The sequence below is a fragment of the Neopelma chrysocephalum genome, unplaced genomic scaffold (assembly GCF_003984885.1).
Source record: "Neopelma chrysocephalum unplaced genomic scaffold, ASM398488v2 Primary Assembly neopelma1_138, whole genome shotgun sequence".
NCBI lineage: Eukaryota > Metazoa > Chordata > Aves > Passeriformes > Pipridae > Neopelma > Neopelma chrysocephalum.
The window spans coordinates 6,767,807-6,790,610 of NW_020897800.1; the positions used below are offsets into that span (position 1 = coordinate 6,767,807).

Below are 22,804 nucleotides of genomic sequence, written 5' to 3' on the forward strand. Positions count from 1 at the left end.
AGAAACCACAAACCCCTGCAAGCCAAAATCCCAAACCTCTGAGATAGGAAACGTCAGAGCAGAACTCACCATAAAAATGAAAATTACAGCCCCCCCCCCCCCCCCCCCCGAATTTATACATTAAAAAACAACACACCAACTACCTTGAAGTGAGGTCCTATGGTTTATTTGGCCTCCAAAAACACATAATACCAACACTCTTTAAAGTGAGCCAAATTCTAGGTCCTTCATGGAAAAAAAAAAATCACTATAATTTCCATGCTGAAGCTTCTCTCTTCATTAAGATATTTCTAATATACCAGTAAAGTATTGTTGGACGGATACGATCCAGTCCCACATCCCTGGTTAGAGCCTGTAAAAGTAGAGAACACTTGAAAATCCCAAAAAACCTCCAATAAGTCCCTTGGAAAAATATAAACTGACAGCCCAGGAATAAATAATGCCACATCTAAAGCCAGAGTGTGATTCTGAAATCAGTTCAGAAACTAGTTCCTGGATAAGATTCAATTCCACTACTGATTTTGGGGCATTGGAAATTCAAGTGTTCCCTGTTTTTTAAAAATACATTTAAGCAAATAGGCCTGAATTTAAAATACAATAGTAAAATACAATAGTAAAATACATTCTTGATGCATCATCCTGAGAAATTAAGGATGCCAGTGTTGTTTAAGGCTGCTTTGTGTTTATCAGAGAACAGCCTCAGGGATGTTCTTGGTGTTCACTCTTCAAAATAGGAGACAGCAGTAACTAAAAAAAAAAACCTTCCCAGAATTATGAACAGAGGAAGGCACAAAACACCCCCAATCTGTACAAAAGGGATTATTAATTAAGCAACTGGAACAGCTGGAGGTTGGATCTGTGACCAAGCCTGGATAGGCCCAGTCTGGCTCTTGATTCTCAGTACCTGGACTGAGCTCCAGTGACTTGTGTCACCAGCAAGGGGTAAAACCAAAATCCAGCCCCCAAAAAACCTTAACCCACCACCAATCCATCCAAGACCATCACTGCCCCTGCAGTTTATTTCTTTTCTAGCATAAAAGTACTCACGTGGCCACGATGGAGATTTCCTTCCTCCTTCCTGCTGAAAACTCGTGTGTCACTACATCTTCACAGGATAACACAAAATCTGCCAGCCTGGAAACAGATGATCCCATTACATCCAAAAACCAGATATTAAAAGGAGACACACAGTGGTTTGGCACCACAAGGGCTGCGGCCCAGGAAAAGACAAATAAATGCACACAAAATAAATATATTTGCACAGGAGAGGAAAAAAGGATGAGATTTCCCTGTGGCCCACTGTCAAGGTGTAGTTGGAATTCACCTTTCAACTTTACTGAACTTAGATAATAATGGACATGGTTTTTCCTGCCCCAAAACTCCTGGATAGGGGGAGTCAATACAGAAAAAGACAGAATTATATTTGACAACACAGCGACCTGGTCTGACCTCAGAGTTGGGAGAAAGGCCAAATGCCCTCCAGAAGTCCCTTCCAGCCTCCATGAGCCTGCACCAGCTGCAGGATTATTCCCTGCCAAACCACCACGCTGTGTAAATCTGTGTAAAGCCTCAGGTGCGTCACTTATTGCTGCAGTCGGGCAGAGAAAAGCCCCTGGTGTGAGCAGGGACTCGAGACAGGGAATAGTGTGCTCCATGCCAGGGAATGTTCCCAGGACACAGGGGAGGAAGAGGAAGGAAATCTCTGCTCTCACATGAAAGCAGGGTGAGAAGATTGTGAGAAGTTTCTGCCTCCAGAATGGCCTCCAGCCCAGTCTGGACCAGCTCATGTTGCTAAAGGGACTGCAGGGACGTTGAGGATGCCAGGAGGAAAATCCAGAGGTAAACTTGTCCTTTGTGCTTTCACACCCTGGGATCATCTGGGGAAGTCTAAGGCACAGAAACAGAACATTGGCTAAGGCACCACCTTCCCACAACACACAGCCAGGCTGTGGGACTCGCAGCTCCATGATGCTCTGAGGAGGAGGAGGAAGCCTCCAAAGAGTTGGAATATTCCCAAGCTGTCCCAGTCAGAGCCAGCAATCTTGGAAGAGTACTAAGTTCCACAGACTGTGCTCTATCACCTGTCCCCTTAAGGGTCTTTACCCCATCCCACTGACATGCACCCCAAGGTTTTGGGGAGATGGGACCAATTCCCTCAGGTCCCAGCCTCTCCCCTCACCTTCAGCCCAACGGGCTCAGGGAACATCCCAGATGCCATCCAGGGGCTGATGATATTTAACAACCAGCTCGTTCAGCCCACAGCCTGCCCTCAAATGGCTCTCAGGAAAGCAGAGCTGCTGGAAATAAAATTCTACATTAACCCATCCTGGCAGCCCACACAGAGAGCCCACAGGCCAGGGGTTAAGTGCTCCTGCAACAAAGCAGGGGCTACCCACAGGTCAGTGGTAAATACAGCAAAACTCTCATGCTTTTAACCCACTCACTCCTGCTGAATCACATATACATGGATTAAAACCTTGCCTCTGTTGCCTTCTCCTTGCCTTCTCCCCCATCTGCAGGGATGAAAGCATGGATTTGGGGAGAGGCATTTGGCACAGATTAAGGATGCTCTGACTCCTGCACTGGAGAAACAGGTTTTGATCCCACTGCCCTACAGCTCCCTGAGGATTCCATCCCATGCTGCTGCTGAGGGTCACAGCCAGGTGACCTGCACATGGCCCCACTGAGACCCGAAATCATGAACAGCTCCACTCACCCTCCCTTTCCCTACCTTACTCTGTCTCTGCTATAGTTACTATGTCCTATGAAAACATGCTCTGGCTCATCACTGCTGCCCCTCACTGTGCACATCTGGCAGCTTCTGTCTCAACAGAGCCTCCAGCACAAGTTGCACCTGCCCTGGAGACCCCCACAAATCCCTGTGTGGTGACACCAACTTTAGGTGCCACTCTCAGGCTGGACCAAAGGACACCTCACCCTGAGAGTTGCAGCTCTCCAACATCTTCCTGAAACACCCCAGGACCAAGGATCCGTGTGCTCCATCAGGTGAATGTCACCTTTTGATGGAGCAGCAGAGGGAAAGGCACCAGGCACTGCCTCACCACGTCCTTGAGCTCCTCACGAGCACCTTCCATCTCTGCTGTTGGCAGGGGCTGAACCATCACAAACACACTTCACACAAATGTTGCTCTACACATCAAAGACAAGCAAGGCTGGAAAAAAAATCAATCCACCCATGTTCCATCCATTATGGCAGCATGCACAGAAGGGTTTTGACATTCATTACCCCACTGCACCCTCACAGAAGGGCTGAAACAAAGAGCTTCTCAAGGAGAAGAAAGACAACTGACCCAGCACTTCCTCCACTCAGCGTTCCCAAGGGCCCCTCTCTCCAACATCCTTTCTCTTTTCCAGAGAATTGTGCTCTCCTCTTAAAGTACTTTTCAAAATCAGTTTTCTCCTGAAATGCAGCTCTCTACACCACCCTGCAAATCTTCCCACAATGAACTGCTCCACTGAGCTCTGAATCATCTAATTTTAAAGTGATTTATCAACATAGGACTTCTGATATTCCCCCAAACTACCCCGCAGCCTCTTTGCAGGGATCAGTGACAACATTTACCACTAACACCTGGGACATGTCTTAGCATCAATCTTCAAGCAGCTACTTTTCAACATGACTTTTCAGAAGCTGAGGTCAAAATCCATCCTAAAGAATCAATCCCAAGCGCTTGGCAGTCCCTGCCAAGGCATGGGACTAATAAACTTTGATTCCAGGCTGATGTATTCATTTTCCTGGGCTAATAGAATTTATCAAAGGGAAAAAATCTAATACGCAAATTCAGTTCTGGAATTCAATCCACAGCCTCTGTAATTTGTCTCTCTTGCAGGTCACTCTGCCTGAGGTGCAGTCCAAGAATGGCTTTGGGCTGAAGAAACACTCTGGCATCACTGAAATTAAATTTAGTTTGAAATCAAAACTCTTTCCCAAGTAGTTGTGACAGGCCAACAGACGGCATTTCTAGGACGGCATCTGCTCTTTCCTCAGAGTCTGAATAATTTAACCAGAATATGGAGGTTCCAGTGCAACCAAGGAGCCCATGTTTCAGGAGAAACAGGGCACGCAATTGTTTCTTGTTCAAAATCACTAAACCTTTGTATTTCCTCCTGTCCCTCTCTTCATCCAGACCTATTGGGAACTGCACAGATCAACATGGAGAAAGATTAATTCTGTCTCTTTCCTCCTAAAATGACATTCAAGTGGCAATGACTTTGGTTGTTTCACCGAGACGAGAGAGAGGAGGAATCTGTGTTCGAGGTCACACTTCAAAGGAGGAGAATGGAGAGAAATGACACAGAGGAGCAGAGACAGCTTTGAGCTTTACAGGCTGTTAGTTTTAGGATGTTCTGGAAAAGAGAGTTAAACCAAACAGTTATCTCCCTTCATAAAATAAAAACATCTGCAGTGATACAGGGAACACTAACCATTGTCAGCCAAATCTTGCCCTGGGCTTCGTGTCTTCAAAGTATTTCAGATATGGCCATTCACAAGAAGCATTCACAGAGTTCACAGAATGTTCTGATGTGGAAGGGACCCATAAGGATCATCAAGTCCAGCTAGCAAGCAAATGGCCCATACAGGGATCAAATCTGCATTCACAGAACCCGTGTTACTGTGAGGCCTTTTTCCATGCCCTCATATCCAGGAATTTTAAGATTTCCTGCAGCCCTTCTTGTGCCCAACCCCATTCCTAAGGCCTGTGGGTGACCCAGGCTGTGAGACACAGCCAGCACAGCCACTGTGCTCTGTCCCGAGGAAGCACAGGTGGATGTTTGGGGACAGAACAGCTTGTCACCACAGGGTGCCTTGGCTCTGCTCGCTCCCACAGGCTGTGCCAGCAGCCACCTGCATCCCAGGAATGAGGAGAACCTTCCACAGGATCTTCCCCAAACAGCCAGAAACAAGCAGCAGTCCCAGATCTCCCCAGCCTGTGCTCCAGTCTGTTGTAAATCTACTCAAGGTCCCGAGAGTTGGTTATGATCCCACCTCCTTCTCTCCACAAAGGACCTGCAAATACCACTAAAGACTCCAGGCACGGTTATACATCAATACCTGCACAGTCCTTCTCACTGAGAAGGCAGGGAAAGGTCTCCATGGATTCAGGAGGACACGGTGGGAGGAGGGAGAACAAACCGAGCCCGATAATAAAGAGAAGAAACAGTTTGGAAGTTAAAGTGTTTATTGATGTGTTTAAACTTTGTACATTCCCCACAGACCACACCAAGGAGTTTGCAGGTAAATCTGTGCATAGTGGGAAGAGACACGGAAGGGGGAAGAAAAAATAAAAGTCACAGGAAAAATAGAAAAAATACACCACAGGTTACCAGAACCTCCAGATTTAAAAAAGCCGTGAGCATTAACACCAACTATACAAGCATTACAAAGACATGATGGTGAGTGGAACAATACCCCTTTTGGTCTTCTAGGGGCCTATGCATCCCATTTCCCTCACAGCAGGCAGACAGCATCCCTTTCCCAAGGTGTCTCTCTTCCCTCCCCAGCTCAGTGAGCTCCGTGTTCATCAGCTCCCAAGGTCCCGGTTATTGCAGTGATTTGTCATTTCTGGGCAAACACCCAGAGCTGTGCCCAGGGCCCAACATCACCCAGAGAGATGCAAAGGCTCCAAAATCTGCGGCTCTTAACTACTTACCATGTTGGTGAGGCAGGAGAGCTGGGGAAATTAGAAAGTAGTAGCAAGAGGGGGCTGTTAATGCCAGGTGAGTACTGAAGGAAACTGGCTGCGAACAAAGGATTTCAATTCATTACCAGGAACTTCCAACTCTAGAGCAGAACTGAATCTGGAAGGGGAATGTGCAGACCCCTGAATGCACAAACCATGTTCTAACATTCCACTAGAATAGCTATAAACAGAGATGCTAGAAGCCTTTTAACTCCTTGCCTCCAGGGAGTGTTGATTCCTAGAGCCCGAGCTGCTAAGCAGCAGGGTGCACACCACTGGCATATGAGGATGGGGGTTTTCTTTTTTTTTTCTTTCTCTTTTTCCTTTTTTTTTTTTCTCATTATAAGGATTCTGTTAGTTACCATTCCTAATTGCTTCCTTGCTTATGCTGTCATAGCTCCTATCCCTAAATTAATCTCTTTGCAACTCCCAGTGAAATTCTCTTTAAAAAAAAAAAGGAAAAAAGAATACTGCTTTATATATAAAAGCCAAAATGACTGAAGAGCCACAACTGTCTCCTTTTTACAAGGTGGGCTGGTACAAACGACCCTCAATATACAGGTGGTCTATCAGAAATAAAAATCAACATTTCCCATTTTATATATATAGAGCTTGTAACAGACAACAGTACAACGGAACTGGTATTTTTTAGATTATTTAAAAAAAAAAAGAAAACTACATATCAGTCAAATATCTGCAATAGATCCGTTTTTCCCATTTAAGGAGATTTATATATCATATTGTTATATTATCATTTCTTCACCCATTTAAAAGAATGGAAATTGCAACTCTACAGTAGTAATTATAGTCTTAATGATCCAGGAGTTCTGAATGTAAGATGAAGTCCTCTCGAAGCAACTGTTGGTCAGTAATTGATCCAAAACACTGGACCACTTTGGCCCTCCACCCTGAACCTTTCCTGGTCAGGGTTGTTGTATCTTCATCTCTTTTATATCTGCATCTGCTCCAGGTATTTGTAAGTGGGGTTCTCGTAGCCATGGTTTTGCATCTTGCTCAGATGCCGCTCCTCCGGGGTGAGCATCGGGTCAACCTGGGGAAAAACCACATTACTGCTCACAGGAGGCACATCCAGAATTTATTCCATAGAATAAGAGGTGACAAACAAATACTGAATAACTAACATGGTGAGCAGTAAACAGGGAAAAAAGGTAAGCTGCAAAAATAATTAGCTTTACCGACTTGCTCGTTCGTGTGCCTCCTGCCCAGCCGAGCCTCTGTGGGGATGTTCTCACAAATCTGTCATTACTACCCAGCTAATGCTACAAATCAGGGACCCACTTCTCTCATTAAAGAGGTCGTTATGATTTCCTGCATCAGCTGGGCAAAGGGAAAAGTAGCTTTCCCTGGACTCCATTAAGTTGTCATTAGAAATGTGCAAGGAAGGAGCTGCTCCTCAGCGTTCAGCCCATCTTAATAGTCACTGCCATTAGCCAGGAGGACAAATTGCTATGGATTGAGTGACAGACTGCCCTGCTAAAGATATCCCCTGAAAAGCTCATTTACTGCTAAATCCTGCCCTGAGCCAGCCAGGAAGCCTAATTGAATCCTGGTGGTAAGTGTGAGTGCCAGGTGCCAGCACGGCACGCCGGGGACTGACCCCTGCACACCAGTGACAGTGTCAGCAGCGACAGAGTTAATTCTCACCCAGCAGGAGCAGAGCTGTCCATGGCTTGGCAGCTCCTGCCATCTTCGCCCCCCACACACAACATGTGATTCAGCACTGACTATTTTCATCCTTGGTTATGGAGCTGTTTCTCACCTCCACGATGCCATGGCTGATGGTCCCGTACTGCCTCTTCCTCAGCATCACCAAGCTGATGACTATCACAGTAGCTATGGCAACAGCAATCACCAACAGCCCAATCAGGGCACTGCTGCTGAAGCTGAAATCATCACGGAGGGAGTTGTCATTATCCTGGAGGGAAGAAAACAACAGAGCAGGTTGAGGAAGAGCCATGAGGGAGAGATGCTCAACACAAACCTAAATGGTGGCCACTAATAAGGTCTTCAACCATCTGTGGTATCAAGTCATGACTCATTATAAACTGGACAACAATGTATATATTCCACCCCTAAACATTCCAGTAAAAGGATAACGAACACAGAATTCTTTCCCCCCTTAGTGCCTCTGGACAGGCACTGACCCACATCAACTCCCTATCCCACAAAACACTTTTGCAGTAAGAGCCAGGTGAGTATCCAACGTGTGTTCATTGTTTATATCTTTATGCAGAAAGGCTGTAAATTATTTCACTCTGCTTGACCTCCCAGAGCTGCATCCAAGCACCAACCCCCAAATTCAGCAATGCATGGGAATCAAAATCCAGTTTGGAATTTGCCAATCACTGGGCACACGTACCGGCTCGTCCACCAGCCCACCAACACGCTCCGCGTTGAAAATCATCTCCTTCACATCAAGGGTCTCATCAATTACCTGAAAATGGTGCCAAAAGTGTTTTATGAAAGGAGCCACACAAAACAGAGTGGAAAAGGAAGAGGCAGGCAAACTAGAGATCTTCAATGAACACTAGCAAAGGCTCAGAACCACCTACCATCTCTCTCTGCCCTGGTCTCAACAGTGTGGGATGTTGCCCACCACTTAAAGCCACCAGAGTCAGTACCACAACTATGTACCTCCACACTACCTCAAACTAAAGCCCCAAAGAAAAAAACAATAAAAAAATAGGTCCTAACTTCGGAGCCAGCATTTCTGTATAAGATCTAACACATGGCTTTAAAACAGTTTTGAAAGGAAAGTCAGAAGGTGACTTTTTTATTTTTTAAAGCCCAGGGAACTGAGGCACAGCAGCTGCCACTAGAACCTCGAGAATTCTCTGCACTGTAGACAGAGCCAATACCTGCTGGGCCACTTGCCTTCAGAGGCAGGTGAGGCCTTTCCTGCCATGACAAATAGGTGGGAACACAGAATACACCAGCACTCTGTGTTCACACAGCAAGCTACCTATGAAAATAAAGGGACATCAAAGGGTCTCTGCTTGGGAAAAGCAGCTCCTAAATCAGAGTTCTCCAGCTCAGACTGCCAAAGATCTTGAGCTGTCCTTCCCTCCCCCTCCCACCCTTCTGATGCTAATCAGTATTAAGAGCCTACAATAGTCACAAACTGACTCCCCCACACCAGATGGATAATGAGCACACTGACATTCTGTGAGCAGGAACAAGACATGGAAACAAGCCACTGCTATTAATTAGTGTCCATGGCAGGCTTGGCTTCCCAAAATAAAGGTGGAGAGCTCACCACATTTTCATCCACTTTGTTCTTGCTGTTAATCACTTTTTCTTCAGCGCCGATCAGCCCGTCCAGCTCAGTCATGCCAGAACCTGCACCAAAAGAGCAAGGAGAGCCCATCAGCCCCCAGGACACTCTGGGAGGGTCACTTATATCTGCAGAGCTGCCATGGCTCGTGTTTAACTGCTGAGTATTAACCTGTCTTCATGCTGGTGTGTCAGAAGGGAGCTCACAAGGCTACGCTACAGTGACAAGTGATTAGGGGGGGCTGTTAATGAGGGGAAATGAGGTGGCAATGAGAGGAGCAGACAGGACTCACCAAAACCAGGCTAAAGTGTCAATGCAGACATACTGCACTAAGTGCTGCTGTTAGAAGGCCCCAGGCAAGGTGTAACACAAACTGTGAGCACAGTGACATCTGCAAGTGTCACCCCGGGTCACCAGCACCTCACTGGGACCCCCGGGATGGAAGTGCACACACACCCCTCTGCCAAGAGCCACCACACAGGGAATGCCTTCACTCCCACGGGCAGCATCACCCATCCTTTTGGAGTCAGGCACACCAACAAGAGCCTCAGGAATGAGAATTCCAAGGTCACCCGGCTCAGTTCTATAAGGAGCAGCTGTCCCATATCTGGCATAGGCCCAGAAACAATAAATCCCAGGGCAAGGGAGGAGCAGAGAACTACAGCAGCCTTTGTACCAGGACATCACTCCCCCATTTCCAAGCTGGAACCAGCACAGGCTCAAGAGAAGGGCATCAATTAACAGAAGGCGGCTGCTCTGCATAAACTGCTTTGATCCAAAGAGTTTATAAATAGACCAGATCAATAAGAGAAGAGTCTGATGCAAACTGCTTTGACCTCACATAACACAGCATGTTGGGACAACACCAGTTTTCCACTGTCAGGAGGGACAATGTCGTGTCCTTCACCACACCTGTGACTCACGGGCACAAAAGCAGGACAGCCAAGCCTCAAACCCGCAGTGGGATCCTTACAACGAGGAGCACGAGGGGAGGGAAACACCACAACAGCACTTGAGGCTTTGCTGGTGACTGCAAACCCCTCTGCACGGGCTGCTGAGCTTGCAGGTTGCCTAAGACATTATGTCAACTGCTGCTGAAGTTGGCAGCGTGCTCTCTGATGAGCTGCAAGGAAAGGTTACTTGGCTCCAAGGCAACTTTTTACAGTGACAAGCTTTTATTGCCTGAAAATGCCACGGAAATAATGTTTTGCTCCAACTCTGAAGCATCTTGGGTTTTAGTGCATCCCATTTTTCTCTGGAGGCAGTAATCAGATTCCAGGCACGGCCAAGGCTGCCAGTCTGACTTCTCTCGGCTGTCGAAGCGGGTCATGTTATTGTGGAAGTCAATGATTGGGATTTTCAGGAGACACTGGCCACAAACAGTTTGCACAGAACTACTGTGTCAGCTTTTGGCCTGTGGCTGCTTCATTCCCATCTCTGGAGCCAAGGCAGCACAGTCTCCAGGGCTGGCAGTTCAGCTCTGCTATTTGTCTCAGAGTGCTGTACCAAGTAACAGACCCAGTTTTATGTAGCTCAAAGGCACAGTTTAAATTATATACTTCCCAGGGGGTAAACCCCACACACACCTGCACAAAAAAACAACCCCAAAACTCCCTCAGAGCCCTCAAGCAATTCAATGAAAAGGGAAAGAAGAGAAGGAACTCTGTCCCCAGCTCATCAGAAACTCTTACATTTACTCAAACAGGGAGAACTAGCACAAATTTAAAATTTATCATCTTCAAGTCAACAAAGCAGTTGTCCAAAAATTTAGCAGATAAAAAAAATCAAACTAAAGGCCATCCCAATTCTTTCCAGAGTAGTCAGCACACTGAATCAGCTGTACACTGCTCCACAAGAGGGATGAAGGTGACTTACATTTGTAACGAAAAGCAGGATAATGAGAACAGTTTCAAGCTATCTGGCCTTCATGGTGCTACAGAACTATTTGTGCTCATGTGAAATGGTTATTAGCGAAATCCTTTGCTCTCCTTTGAGGTCTGCACCATGTATTTGGAGCCAAAGGCAGACTAAAACACTGGGTTTACTCCTCACACAGAGCACTGATCTTCATGCAAGAGCCTCACATTTCTACTGCTCTTTACCTGAGACTGTGTTGCTAAACAACATGATGATTTAATGCCAATATTTCTATGCTGCTCTTAAAGCCTGTTTTTAGCCAGGCACTGAGTTACTGCAGAATTAACACCGAGCTAAAGGAGAAACAGGTAATCACATGGACTTTGCTGGTATGGAGAGATGCTACATGTGAAAAGGTGATGCTGAGGAGACACGAAGGAAGAAGCTCCTAATTTATCTGTCCCAGACTAGCTGCACTCTGTGAGGACATTTAGCTGGGAAACAAAACACTCATCCCTTGTTTAGTGGTGTCATCAGGCATCAAGGACAGATTCCATAGGAGGTAGAAAAGCCTCTGGATTCCACCAGCACTGCAAGGTTTAATTTGAGCAGTGTCACATGAGAGGTGCAAAGTACCACAGGGCTGCAGACACACCACCACGTTTCTCCAGGGCAAAGGAGCCCCTCCACACACTCCAAGACTTTTGTGAGCCCATCAGGGAGGAACACACATAATTAGATGCTCAGACAAAGTAATTTTTTTAACTCTAGGCCTAAACAAGCAAATCGAACATTACTGATCTAAGTGAGAGCAGGGAAATGAAAATCAAGGTGAGCATGGAACTAAAATGAAGCTATCAGACACACTGAGGAGGTAGGAGAGTGATTGAAAGCACTGAGAGGGAGCAGCTTAGAACCAACCTTTTTTCATTGGATGGTACAAATCCGGCTGAGGATCTAGCAGGAGGGAAAACAAAAACAAAAATAGCAGAGAAAGGAGATTAAGAGAGAAAGGAAAAAAGGCTTGTGCATGATTTCTGACTCAGATCCTGGGAAAAGCTTTTAGTCTACAGCTTTCTTTAAGCTCAGGACTCTGTCCAAGCATTTTTAAAATACCTACACACGCACACGTCAGCTGTCAACACCCGATGCTCCAAAAAATAGAGATATGTATTTAAAAAAAAATAAAGAGAATTCCTGCAGCCCTTCAGCAGGTCACGGCACAAAGTCTTAATGTTACATGAGAGCATTTTGGTTAAAGACTGAAAATTCAGAGTCAAGCCGCACTGGAAAAATTTAATACTTGCTGCAAAATGAAAAGAGAGAGGACAATTTTGCAAAGAGAAGAATCAGAAAATCAAGAGAGCAGCTCAGAGTGGCACTGCCTCTCCAATGGACAGATCAAGGGTACTGCTGGGGCAACTGCTTTACTCTTACATCACCCAAAGGGATGGAGCTTTCTCTGTTCCAGCTGAGCCTACAGACTACAAAACCACACCAGTGAGCCTGATTTCCAGCTGCACATACCTTCACTGTCGGGCACGGCTGGGAAGGTTTTCACCTGGAACGGGCGGAAGGGTTTGCCATCCAGGGGGATCTCTTCGCTCTCCTCAGAGCTCACTCTGACATCCACCGGGGACTCAGAAATGGAGGATGTGAACTGATCCATGTCTGCACGCTGCTCCTGGAGCAGCTCATCTGAAAGGAAGAAGAGGAATTATTCCACAAACTGCATGAAGCCTGGCATGAAGAGAGGGGCAGATGGTTTGAACCTCGCTGAGGCAGAGCTGCAGGGGAACATGTTCAGGGCTGCCAGGTTATTTATCTTGCAGGCTCTGAAGTCTCATCTGGAATTCTCAGTAAATTCTCTTATTTGTTAGAAATACATGCAAATAAGGGCCAAGAGGTTTGATGCGGCAAGAGAGTTTGGCAAGATGGGATTAAACTATAAAACTGGAAACCATCTGCTTATTTTTATGAACCTTTTTCACCTCCCTTAGAGAGACAGCTTTGCTATTCTGAATGTTGTTGATTTTTTTTAAATGGAGACAGTTAAAGTTCTTGGGAACAAGCTATTCTCACTGCCTGTGCTACAAACCCCAGAGTGTCTGCCCTGCAGTACCTAAGCCTAAGCCCAAGTGCTTGTTGTCAAGGGCATCCCCCCAAAGGAGCTACCAATCATTTGGGAGCCCACTGGATATAAAAGCTTGGAGTCTTAACACAGCATATGAACTGGCACACACACTCACCAATCTCATCCTGGATTTCTTCAGCCACATATGGTACCTTGTACAGCAGAGACAAGCTTTGATTCATCCGCTCCTCGATCACATGGAGATGTGTCATCACCTGCAGATGTACAAGAGTGTGTTGGAGTAGGCACAGACTGTCAGTCACTTCGTGGTTCTTCCCTTGCTTAATAAAATATCTACAGCTGGTGGGTCTGCCATGGGACACAGGGCTATCTAGTCAATTCTCTGACTGATCTCTCCACCACTTCCCTGGAACTGGCCATCTGTATATGTTGCTCTCAGTATTTTGGGAAGTGTTGAGGGTGAGAGAGAGGATTCAGCTGACTCTTGTAACCAGCTCTCCACTGGAAACACCAGATATCACTGAGGCTGGTATTTCCCATATGCCAGACAGGGTCATAATTCATCTCCTGCAGCAGCTGCAAGTGCTTTATTAAATGGATTATCATCCCTGACTGCTAGAAAAAATACAGGCAAAGGGAGTAGACCATATTATTTATCAACTCTGATCTCAGAACAAAGGTGCCTTTCATACCAATGGTGGCATTACATTTGTCTGACACCCACTCACTGGCAACAGTGTTCTCCTTCATTTGAGAAATACATTCGAACTGTGTGCAACCTCCAATTGCTCCTCCAAGCACAGTAAGCCCAGCGGTGAAGTCAGGCCTGACCTGAAGAGGGTGCTGCATAATCAGGGATCGCACAGAGCTTGGAGAACATTTATATGGATGGCCCAACATTGAAAAAACCCAAGGAGTTGGACGGACCTGCTTTACAGTCTGATGTGTGCCTGACCTTTAAGAGCAAGGATGAAAGCAATTTAATTTTACATGTGGCAGCTTGTCAATCAAGGGAATCGATTGAGGAGCTTAAAGTGCAGCTGAAAAGTAAAGGGAATGGGAATTGAACTGTACCACCCACATCCCTCACATGTCGATCTGTTGACACTGCAGCCTTCAGAAGGAATTAAGGACTGCTTAGGATTTAGCACAAGAATACAGTTCACACACTCTCTCTCGGGCTCTGGCAGCAGAACAAAGTGTTGGGGTGGACTGTGCTTGATGCGTCTCCAAAAAGGCGATCGCGAATTCCGCATCCAGAGCAAAAGGTCAGCTCTGCCCAGCACAAGTGCCCCACCCCTTCTGAGGATGTGCAGCTGAGGGAGGGTCACACTGAGTCACACAGCCAGTGGGAAACAACCCGGGAGACACGAGGTGAAGGTTCACTGCCGGTACCCAGAAACAAGGTGACACCCATGGGACCTGGCACCTCCAAGGGTGAGGTTCACTTCTAGAAAATCACTGTGATGCTGCTCTGCCCCTCCCTGTCCTACTCTTAACCCAGGATATTTCCATCTCCCAGTTATACACTTTTTAATGCATTTTTCCTCAGCTTATTTCTTCCATTTGGCAGCACTGGATGTGCTCTACTACACTGTCTCCCTGCAACTCTCTGTTCTTTTCCCTTCTCCTTATATTTCATACATTACAGAATTCAAAGATATTCCAAAGCAGCATATCAACCACACATTGGAACTGGGAAAACATTCCTAAAGCTGTGACTGGGCAGTCAGTTCTCTCTGAGCCCTTATGAACAAACCTTTCGATGTTATCAGGCCATTCTTCATTTGAGTTTTGAATCAGTTGGACCTTTTAGATAATCTTCTACCATTTTAAAACAAGTGAAAACAAATATCAGGACATAATTCCAAAGATTTGTGGAGTATCTGTAACTATTCTTGCCAGGTTTGAAGCAGCACATTCACACACACTACCCAGTAGGAGCAAAATTATTTTCTAGCTGTTCAGGAGTACAGTATAGTGCAACAGCACAACGTAAACACATCAAAACAAGACTTGTGATAAGGTTAAGAACGATGATCAAGTGCCTGGAAAGGGTTATGGATTATGCTTTGCAAACCAGGCAATAACTTTGCAGAGGCACAATTCCCACAACCCCCCAATATAGTGAAGAACAAGCCTAATGAAAGGAACACAGATATGAGGTCTTAGAGGGCGTGAGGAAGGATATTCAAGGAAGACCAACCTCTCAACATGGGTGTTTTATAAAAGGAAACACAATACCGATACTGAACTAGTTCTAAATCCCTTGACTTGTCATTGTGGCCAAAATAAATCAGAGTTTCAGTTTTTTACAGAGTCAAGCACCAAGGAAAATTGTGCAGGGAGTGTATCTGGTGAGAGGGAGAGCTCTGCACAAGGGCGACATTGCTATAGTACCCAACAACACAGGGCTCTCAGAGCCTCTGACAGCCAGGGCTGGGTGAAAATGAAACCTCCTCACCTGGGACTTCATCTGTGCAGCCTTCTCGGGGTCCACTGCCAGGACGTGCTGGTAGTGGCGGATGGTGTGGAGCCGGTCCTTGTTCTCGGCACGGACGTAGCGCTTCAGGGCCTGCAGGATGCGGTGGGGCTGGGGAGGGGAGCAGGGAACAGCTCAAACCCACGGGAGTCAAATCAGATTCACAGCTGAAAACAGCACCTCAGATGGGAGCCTGCTTTGGTGTTGGACAGACCTGTCACCTGCACTCACCTCTTAGATATTTTCTCTTTAAATTATGCCTGTTTGACTCAGAACATTTTCAAATCAAGCCTCTTTGACTCAGAACACTTATTAATTAAGCCTTTTTGACTGAGAACACCACGCCTTCTGAACTGTGCCTTATGGACACCAAACAAAGTAGAGGGCTTTTTCACCAGTGAGTCAATTAGGAGTCCCACTGCCAAGTCTGCAGCAACAACTGCCACGATGCAGAAAGCTTTCCCGGGAACCTATTCCCAGTTTCTGCCCCGGCAAGTCACGGGCCACCTTCTCATCAAGACCTTGCCACATTCCATCCTACCCAGTGCTGTCCTGCTGTAGAAATGTGTGGAGAGCAGCTCACCCGTGGTGGGTCAGCCTGCAGGGCAGCCAGGTAGTTCTCCAGGGCAATCCGACGGCGATCGTTCAGCATTGCTTCCACACGAGCCAGGTGAGTTTCCACAAGCTGCTGCTTCTCACTTGCCGCTTCCTTCTCCAGAGATTTCACCATGGCCTGGAAGTGCTAGGACAAAGAAAGCTGTCTGCATGAAATGCCCTGTGTGACCAGGGTCACCTGCTCTCACTCATGTCACTCCTTAAAACTAACAGTCACTGTCAAACTCCATGTCCAACCCCTTTACAGGAGCAGGAGAGATGCTGATGCAGACTTTATCTTTGCAAATTCAATAGTGACAATTTGCCTTCCAAACTTCCCTCATAGGTCATTACAAAGGTCTGAAGAAGGAAAATGACCTTGCACATAAAGATCATGTTGGGGTTTGGGAGACCCAGGCTGTGCTGAATGACTGACACAGTATCAACTCTTTCCGTCAACTCTGCAGTATGGAAACAGGATTGATCCCTTCAGCCTGGAGCCATTCATTTGATTTTGCAAGGGTTTACATATTGCATAGGTGATTTTCCATCAGCACACCTTCAGATCAAATCTCTGTATCTTCTATTAGAAAGGTCATAACCCCTCCAAAAGTCATAGCATCTCCAAACCAACTAGAACACATGATTAAGAGTTATTATGTTCCACTAAAGATGATGGCAAACTCTCGGACTTGCACATAGTTCCAAACAGTGACTTACATTAAAAAATGCAGAGACAAATCTGTGTTCCAGGATAAAATCCGAAGCAGGATGAAAAGTTGGAGTCAGTCACTTAGTTCTACATTGGTTTGAGGAAAATTCATATAGTTGTCACTGCCAGAAGAGCCTTCCCCTAACAATCCCACACCACAAATATCCTTGATTAACTTCACAGTCCAGCTGAACTCCCCCATAAGGCCCAAGATTGGCATTTTGGCAGCAAACCAGCTTTATCTGCTGTCTAAGCAGTTTTCACTAAGTCTGCCCCAACAGGAAATGTGTGTCCACAGAGCCAGGGCTGAGTCTGAACCAGGCTCTGAGGCCACTGGGTAGTGCATAACAGGCCAAAGGTCTGAAATTACAATTTGGCTCTGCTGTCGCTACGCTTGAAGGGCGAGATCACTTCCTACTAGTGGGTCTAGGAAAAGACCTGGCACAGGGTCAGGTCATCTCCAGCTTTAGGAACAAAGAATGCAGTTGAATCAAACCTGCTCTAAAAGGCAGCTGTTGACAGAGCAGGAAGGCTGTGCTTCCATCTCAGTCACCTTTTGGCTCTGAAAATTACAATCTCTCTCAGTAACTTTCCTCTTTAGGTCCTTCCACTCTTACCTGGATGAGAGTCTGCCTTTCTGCCTTGGGGAGATTTACAGCTTGGTGCTCAGCTTCCTCCCATTCCTTTTTCACCTGGACAAGAAAAGGACAGACATCAACAACAGACAAATTTACATCTGATCTTTGCAAGCTCATTTGCCTCCACAGGCAGATCCTGGCACAGCCTGACCAGGTTTTGAAGGCAAAATAGAGCTGCTGTGGGGCTTAAAAACCTAAGCCCCCTGGGCAGTGAGCCGAGTACCCTCAATGATTCATAGAATCCCAGCATAGTTTGGGTTGGAAGAGACCTTAAAGCCCATCTCATTCCAACACCCCTTCCATGGGCAGGGACACCTTTCGAGCCCTGTCCAACCTGGCCTTGGACACTTCCAGGGATGGGGCAGCCACAGCTTCTCTGGGCAACCTGTGCCAGGGCCTCACCACTCTCTGAGTAAAGAATTCTTCCTAACATCTAATCTAATCTAATTCCTCTCTTCCAACACTGCAGAAATAAAAATCTAACTGCCATGGTGTGGTCATACTGCAATAAACACACGGAAGGCTGGAAACTGGAGAGGAAGCCTCTCCACCATCAGGCTGCCCAGACAAAGCCGGGCAGCAGGGAGGTAGCAGTGCCCAGGCTGAAGGCACACACTCACCCGGTCCATGCGGTTGTGGTGCCTGACCTCCAGCTGCTCCTTGGCCTTCTGGAAGCGGGCGTGCTCGTTGTCATCAGCTGGGGTCTCAAAGTAGACATCCACATCATCAGTGGGCACTGCCAGGACAGGGGAAGCGTCAGCATGGCTTGGAAACTCGGGATCCTGGACTGCAAAGGGCAGGGCAGGAGAGGGATCTCCACGCCTGCATCATTAACAATCTGGCAGGTTGAGTCTACTGAACCACCTACCAGGAGTCCAGTTGGGAATCTCTGAGCTGCCAATTCACTGCACAACATCAGCTACATCACCCCAAAACACAGCCATGCACTGTGGCAACCAGCACCTGCTCAGCCTTCCCAGTTCTGAGATGAGCACTGCTCAGTTCCAGAAACAGGGACTTGGATGGCAGGATAAAGAACTCCTCTTCCCCTCCCTTCCACATTGGCTTTGGATGGTTTAAATGACATTCTGTGCATTAGCTGTTCACTAACAAGCTGGCTCCAGACATCATTAATATGATTAGGGAGCTTGACAATAAATCTGCACAAAACACTCCCCAATATTTTACACTTCAAACCTACCTTCCCTACCAGATGCACCATGCAAGACTAACAGGCAATGATATTAGACAAGACAGCGACAGAAGGAGGCTCAGTGTGACAAAGTGACTTGTCCAATACATTGGATGGTTTGTAACTTCAAGACATCCAAATTCGACAAGGGGAAAAACAAAATTTCAAAACAGATAAATTTCAAGCATCTGCAAAATCCACACCAGGGGCTCTGTATGCTGTGTTCTGCAGTTTAGGAAGTGCTGAATCAAGCTCCTGTGCTACAGTTTCAGACACTACACATCCCAGAGCCTTTCTGAGAGGAACTATGGCAAACATGATGCACTCCATTGTTGCCCTTTGCCTGAGGGAGGTCAGAAAGGGACAGTTAAGGCAACCTTTCATCTGTATTAGTTATTTTGGGGGGAAAACCTCCAACTCATCATTAAAATAGAGCGTGCTTCGGAAAAAAATTAATCTGGCACTGCAGTATGAACACAGGAGAAGAGTTTAACATGTACCTGCATCCACCCACCTTCCCTCTAACTGGGGGAAAATAGTGGGAACATACAACACAGGCACTTTTGTGTGCAAAGGACAATGTCACATCAGTGCTGGTTTCTGGGCCTGCTCATGGCATTTCTGAACTAGGCTTGGACACAGATAACCCTCTTCCCAACCCCAAATCCCTCTGTAACAGGACAAACTTTTGTCCCAAAAGCTCCTGACATCCGCATCTTTTCTTTCCCCGCCTCAGTCAGATCAGCCCAATCTAAAGCACTTGCATGAAGCCCATTTTGTAAACAGGATTATGGCTGTATAGTCAGGCTGCCAAGCCCCAGATAACACAAAAAGCCTTTCAAAAGGCTTTAATGGTAGCTGAAGTGGAAGTGCTGGAGTTCAACAATAAGATTAATAAGGAGGTTAAAATGTTTTTGGTAGTTTTATCATCTGACATAAAAGCCAGTTGAAATTGGTGCCAAAAACCTCAAGCACTCAAAAACACAGGGATTGAGTCGTGATTCATATTTCATACTGAGCTGAAAGTGGGAATCTGATTTCTATACTATTTGTCTGATATTTTCCAAAATTAAAATAGCAACAAAATGCCTATTACCAGGAGAACAGCGAGCAGCATCCTGCTTTTCAGGACCTACTGGTCAAACACAGGCATGGTAACACGACTGGGGGGAGCAAGGGCTTCCTTTCATTTGCTTTGAAAAGAAAGCCAGTTAGGCAAGGTCAGAGACAGCCCCTGGTCCCAGGTTCAGACCTGAAGAGGACAGCTGAGCCCTCAGCAAGAGCTGCAAGCCAACAGGGAGCACAGACAGTATATGGTGAGAGCCACTTTTCCCAGGAATGATCACCCTATGGATCTAGGGAAGTGGAGACAGGAGGAGACTGCTGCAAAGGGACAGACACCAGAACCAAAGGGAGAAGCTACAGACGGGTCCTCTCTTGCCCCAGGCAAGGAGGAGGAGACACCACACGCCAGACAGACAGTGGCCAGCTGCAAAGGGCCAGTGGGAGGCAGGACTTACTCATCTTTTTACACACAGCCATACAATACTCCTCTGACTCAAAATTGTTCCTGTTGCCTCCGCAGCCTCCATATATAAAGCGAATGCACTTTCTCTTGTTAGGGTCGAAGTACCAGCGAGGCATCACAGCCCGGCAGGGCCCTGTCAGGGCCTCCTGGGAGCAGACAGCTGTGTGGAGATGGGGTAGAACGTGAGCTGTGAGGAGCACAGGCCTTGCTCAGTGACCTACACAACGCAGGGGTGGCTCTGCCTCACACCTTCCTCTGGGGCACCAGCACTGGCCTCAACAGCAGGAAATGTTTATCAGTCTCCCAGTCTTTCCCTGGCCTGAGGCTCAAGATCAAACATTCTGGCCAATATTAAGGGTGCAGAATTGCTTTCAGAGGAATGACACGAATGGAGAGATTAGTTGTCTCAAAAGAATTATTTTTCTGTCCCAGGCCTTTGGGGTGCTGGGACATCAGTGGCAAGTCCAAAAGCAACACAAAGGAACAGTTATAAATATCCCTCTCCTTCCAAATCCTTCAGTGACCAAAGGGCTTCTGTCAGTTTTGGGGGGCTTAACGTGGCCAAAGCATCCATCACAATGTCAGGGAGGTGCCTGCACATGGTGCTTTGGAGTGAGCTGAGCAGCTCACTCTTTCTCAACATGGAGCTCTCACTGGTGATTTCTCTTTAGCCAGGGGCTGGAACAGCAAGGATCTGTTCTGCTGATGGCACAGCATTATGCCCTGGGTGCCCCAGGGGGAGATCCTCCACTGTATAAAACCAATGTGATGGAACAGTTCATTAAAGCATCCCAACATGTCCTGTTTGCTGCACTCTGCCTGGACAGACACTCCACATCTTACAGGGGAGGTGTAAGAGCACAGGAAAAGGCAGGCTAACCAAAAGGAATGACTGCTATGCCAGCCTCAGTTTTTAAGTTTTGAAACATCTGTGCACTAAATATTAAAACTCCATGCAGCCATGGCATGTGGATTGCTTCATGGTCAGCCAGCAATAGCAGTTGGGCTATTCTGAGGCAAGAGAACAGATATTGTGTATAAATTAGCAACTGTTTGTGGTACTTCGAGAAAAAAAGCAGTGTACCCCCAAAACAGACACCCCAATCATACTACTCCAAGTCTCTTTCAATACCTGGAGACCTGTAACAGCCCTGGACATATATATGAGCTAAGTCTTGTTTCAGCAAGTAAAATTATCTGCAGCATGCTGGCATTTTACCAAAAAGATGCAAGAACTGCTGGCAATGATTCAGTGATCTGGAGCTAATTGAATTTCATTCCCTCTCCCCTCCTCTCTCCTCTACAGACACTTCTACACACAAAGTATAGGACATCACATAACTGAGGCACCACGCCATCAACCCTCTGTGAGGGCACCGACCACTGAACAAAAGCTGCAGTGGATCTCAATAATGCACAAAGGATATATTATCATAGAACAAAGCTGGGCCAGGCTGCTGACTTTCTTTTGTGGAAGAGAAGTGTTTATGCAAAGGCAGCACTAAGGATGATCCTCACTCTTAAATAGCCAGATAGCACCTTGATGCCACCTCTGCAGAGTATGGCCCACTTCTAGCTTCCTTTTTGTATAAAACACCAAATCCAAGATAATCACCCCCAAACAGGGATTTTAAACTTACAGCGTGCCCCAAATGCCTCTTTTAGATTTTCCAGAATTCGCAGATATGGTTTTTCTGACTCATCACTGCACCTTGGTGGAGGTGCTTGTTCAGTGTGCCAAACACTGGGCTCCCTGCCAGCAGAACTGCTGTTTATCTGCAAACATATGGCCCGTGCTCTCCAGAGTTAATTTCAACACTTGAAACACAAGCATCATCACCTTTCCTCTGTTTGCTAACTTATCTGGCAAATAAAACTTCCAAGTGGCATTTATTGACTTGATCAAAACCCCATCACTAACTGACAGCCAACAGGGATAATCCCAAGGGAGGAAGAGGCCTGGATGCTGGAATGTGTCTTACATTTCATATCACTGCTCACTTCCTTCTCAGCCACAGCCTTGTCGTTGCTGGGCTCTGTGGGGGTCTCCTCGTTGTAATCATCCACCTTGTAGCTGTCGTAGTAGTAATCACGGTCTTCCACCACATCCTCTTCCTCCTCCCCTTCGTCATCTTCATCCTCATCTTCCTCCACAGCTGTTCCTGTGAAGTCTTCTACACCTGCCTCTGTAGGGAACTCACTAGAAGGATATGGTTATATTAGAGGGTAAAGTTAAGGCTGATCAGAGATGTACCAGAATAATGATTCTCTTTCCATCTGTTCTAGAAACACCAGAGATGAGAAAAATAAATGTAGTGACTGTTGATTGGCCCATCACCCACGGGACATCTCTCATTTCCTTGAACTTCCCCATCAGCTTTCCTCAGGAAGTGAGAGCCTATCCCTGAGGGAGGTGCCTGCTGTAGAATCCTGGAATGGTTTGGGTTGGAAGAGACCTTCAAACCCATCTCGTTCCACCCCCTGCCACGGGCAGGGACACTTTCCCCTATCCCCTATCCCAAGCCCTGTCCTACCTGGCCTTGGACACTTCCAGGGATGGGGCAGCCACAGCTTCTCTGGGCAACCTGTGCCAGAGGGCAACCTCACCACCCTCGTAGACAACAATTCCTTCCCAATATCCCGTCTAATCCTGCCCTCTGGCAGTGGGAAGCCATTCCCTGCGACTTGTCCCTTCAGACCCTTGTCCCA

General features: G+C 46.7%; 1 protein-coding gene across 7 annotated transcripts in view; it reads right to left on the reverse strand.

The window, feature by feature from the left end:
* Nucleotides 1-5,183: 5,183 nt before the first annotated feature.
* Nucleotides 5,184-22,804, reverse strand: part of APLP2 (amyloid beta precursor like protein 2) — a 46,032-nt gene continuing 28,411 nt past the window's right edge. The window contains exons 6-18 of one of the 7 annotated variants that reach the window (XM_027699223.1): nucleotides 22,078-22,295; nucleotides 20,088-20,255; nucleotides 17,996-18,111; nucleotides 17,355-17,429; nucleotides 16,015-16,173; nucleotides 15,414-15,542; nucleotides 13,104-13,203; nucleotides 12,382-12,552; nucleotides 11,776-11,811; nucleotides 8,983-9,062; nucleotides 8,083-8,157; nucleotides 7,483-7,638; nucleotides 5,184-6,753 (exon numbers count right to left, since the gene is read on the reverse strand). In XM_027699223.1, the coding sequence (XP_027555024.1) occupies nucleotides 6,652-6,753; nucleotides 7,483-7,638; nucleotides 8,083-8,157; nucleotides 8,983-9,062; nucleotides 11,776-11,811; nucleotides 12,382-12,552; nucleotides 13,104-13,203; nucleotides 15,414-15,542; nucleotides 16,015-16,173; nucleotides 17,355-17,429; nucleotides 17,996-18,111; nucleotides 20,088-20,255; nucleotides 22,078-22,295 (1,585 nt within the window). In that variant the 3' untranslated portion in view covers nucleotides 5,184-6,651. Of the gene's footprint in view, nucleotides 6,754-7,482; nucleotides 7,639-8,082; nucleotides 8,158-8,979; nucleotides 9,063-11,775; nucleotides 11,812-12,381; nucleotides 12,553-13,103; nucleotides 13,204-15,413; nucleotides 15,543-16,014; nucleotides 16,174-17,354; nucleotides 17,430-17,995; nucleotides 18,112-20,087; nucleotides 20,256-22,077; nucleotides 22,296-22,804 lie in introns of all 7 variants that reach the window. The other 6 variants (XM_027699221.1, XM_027699229.1, XM_027699225.1 and 3 more) reach the window with 6 other exon arrangements.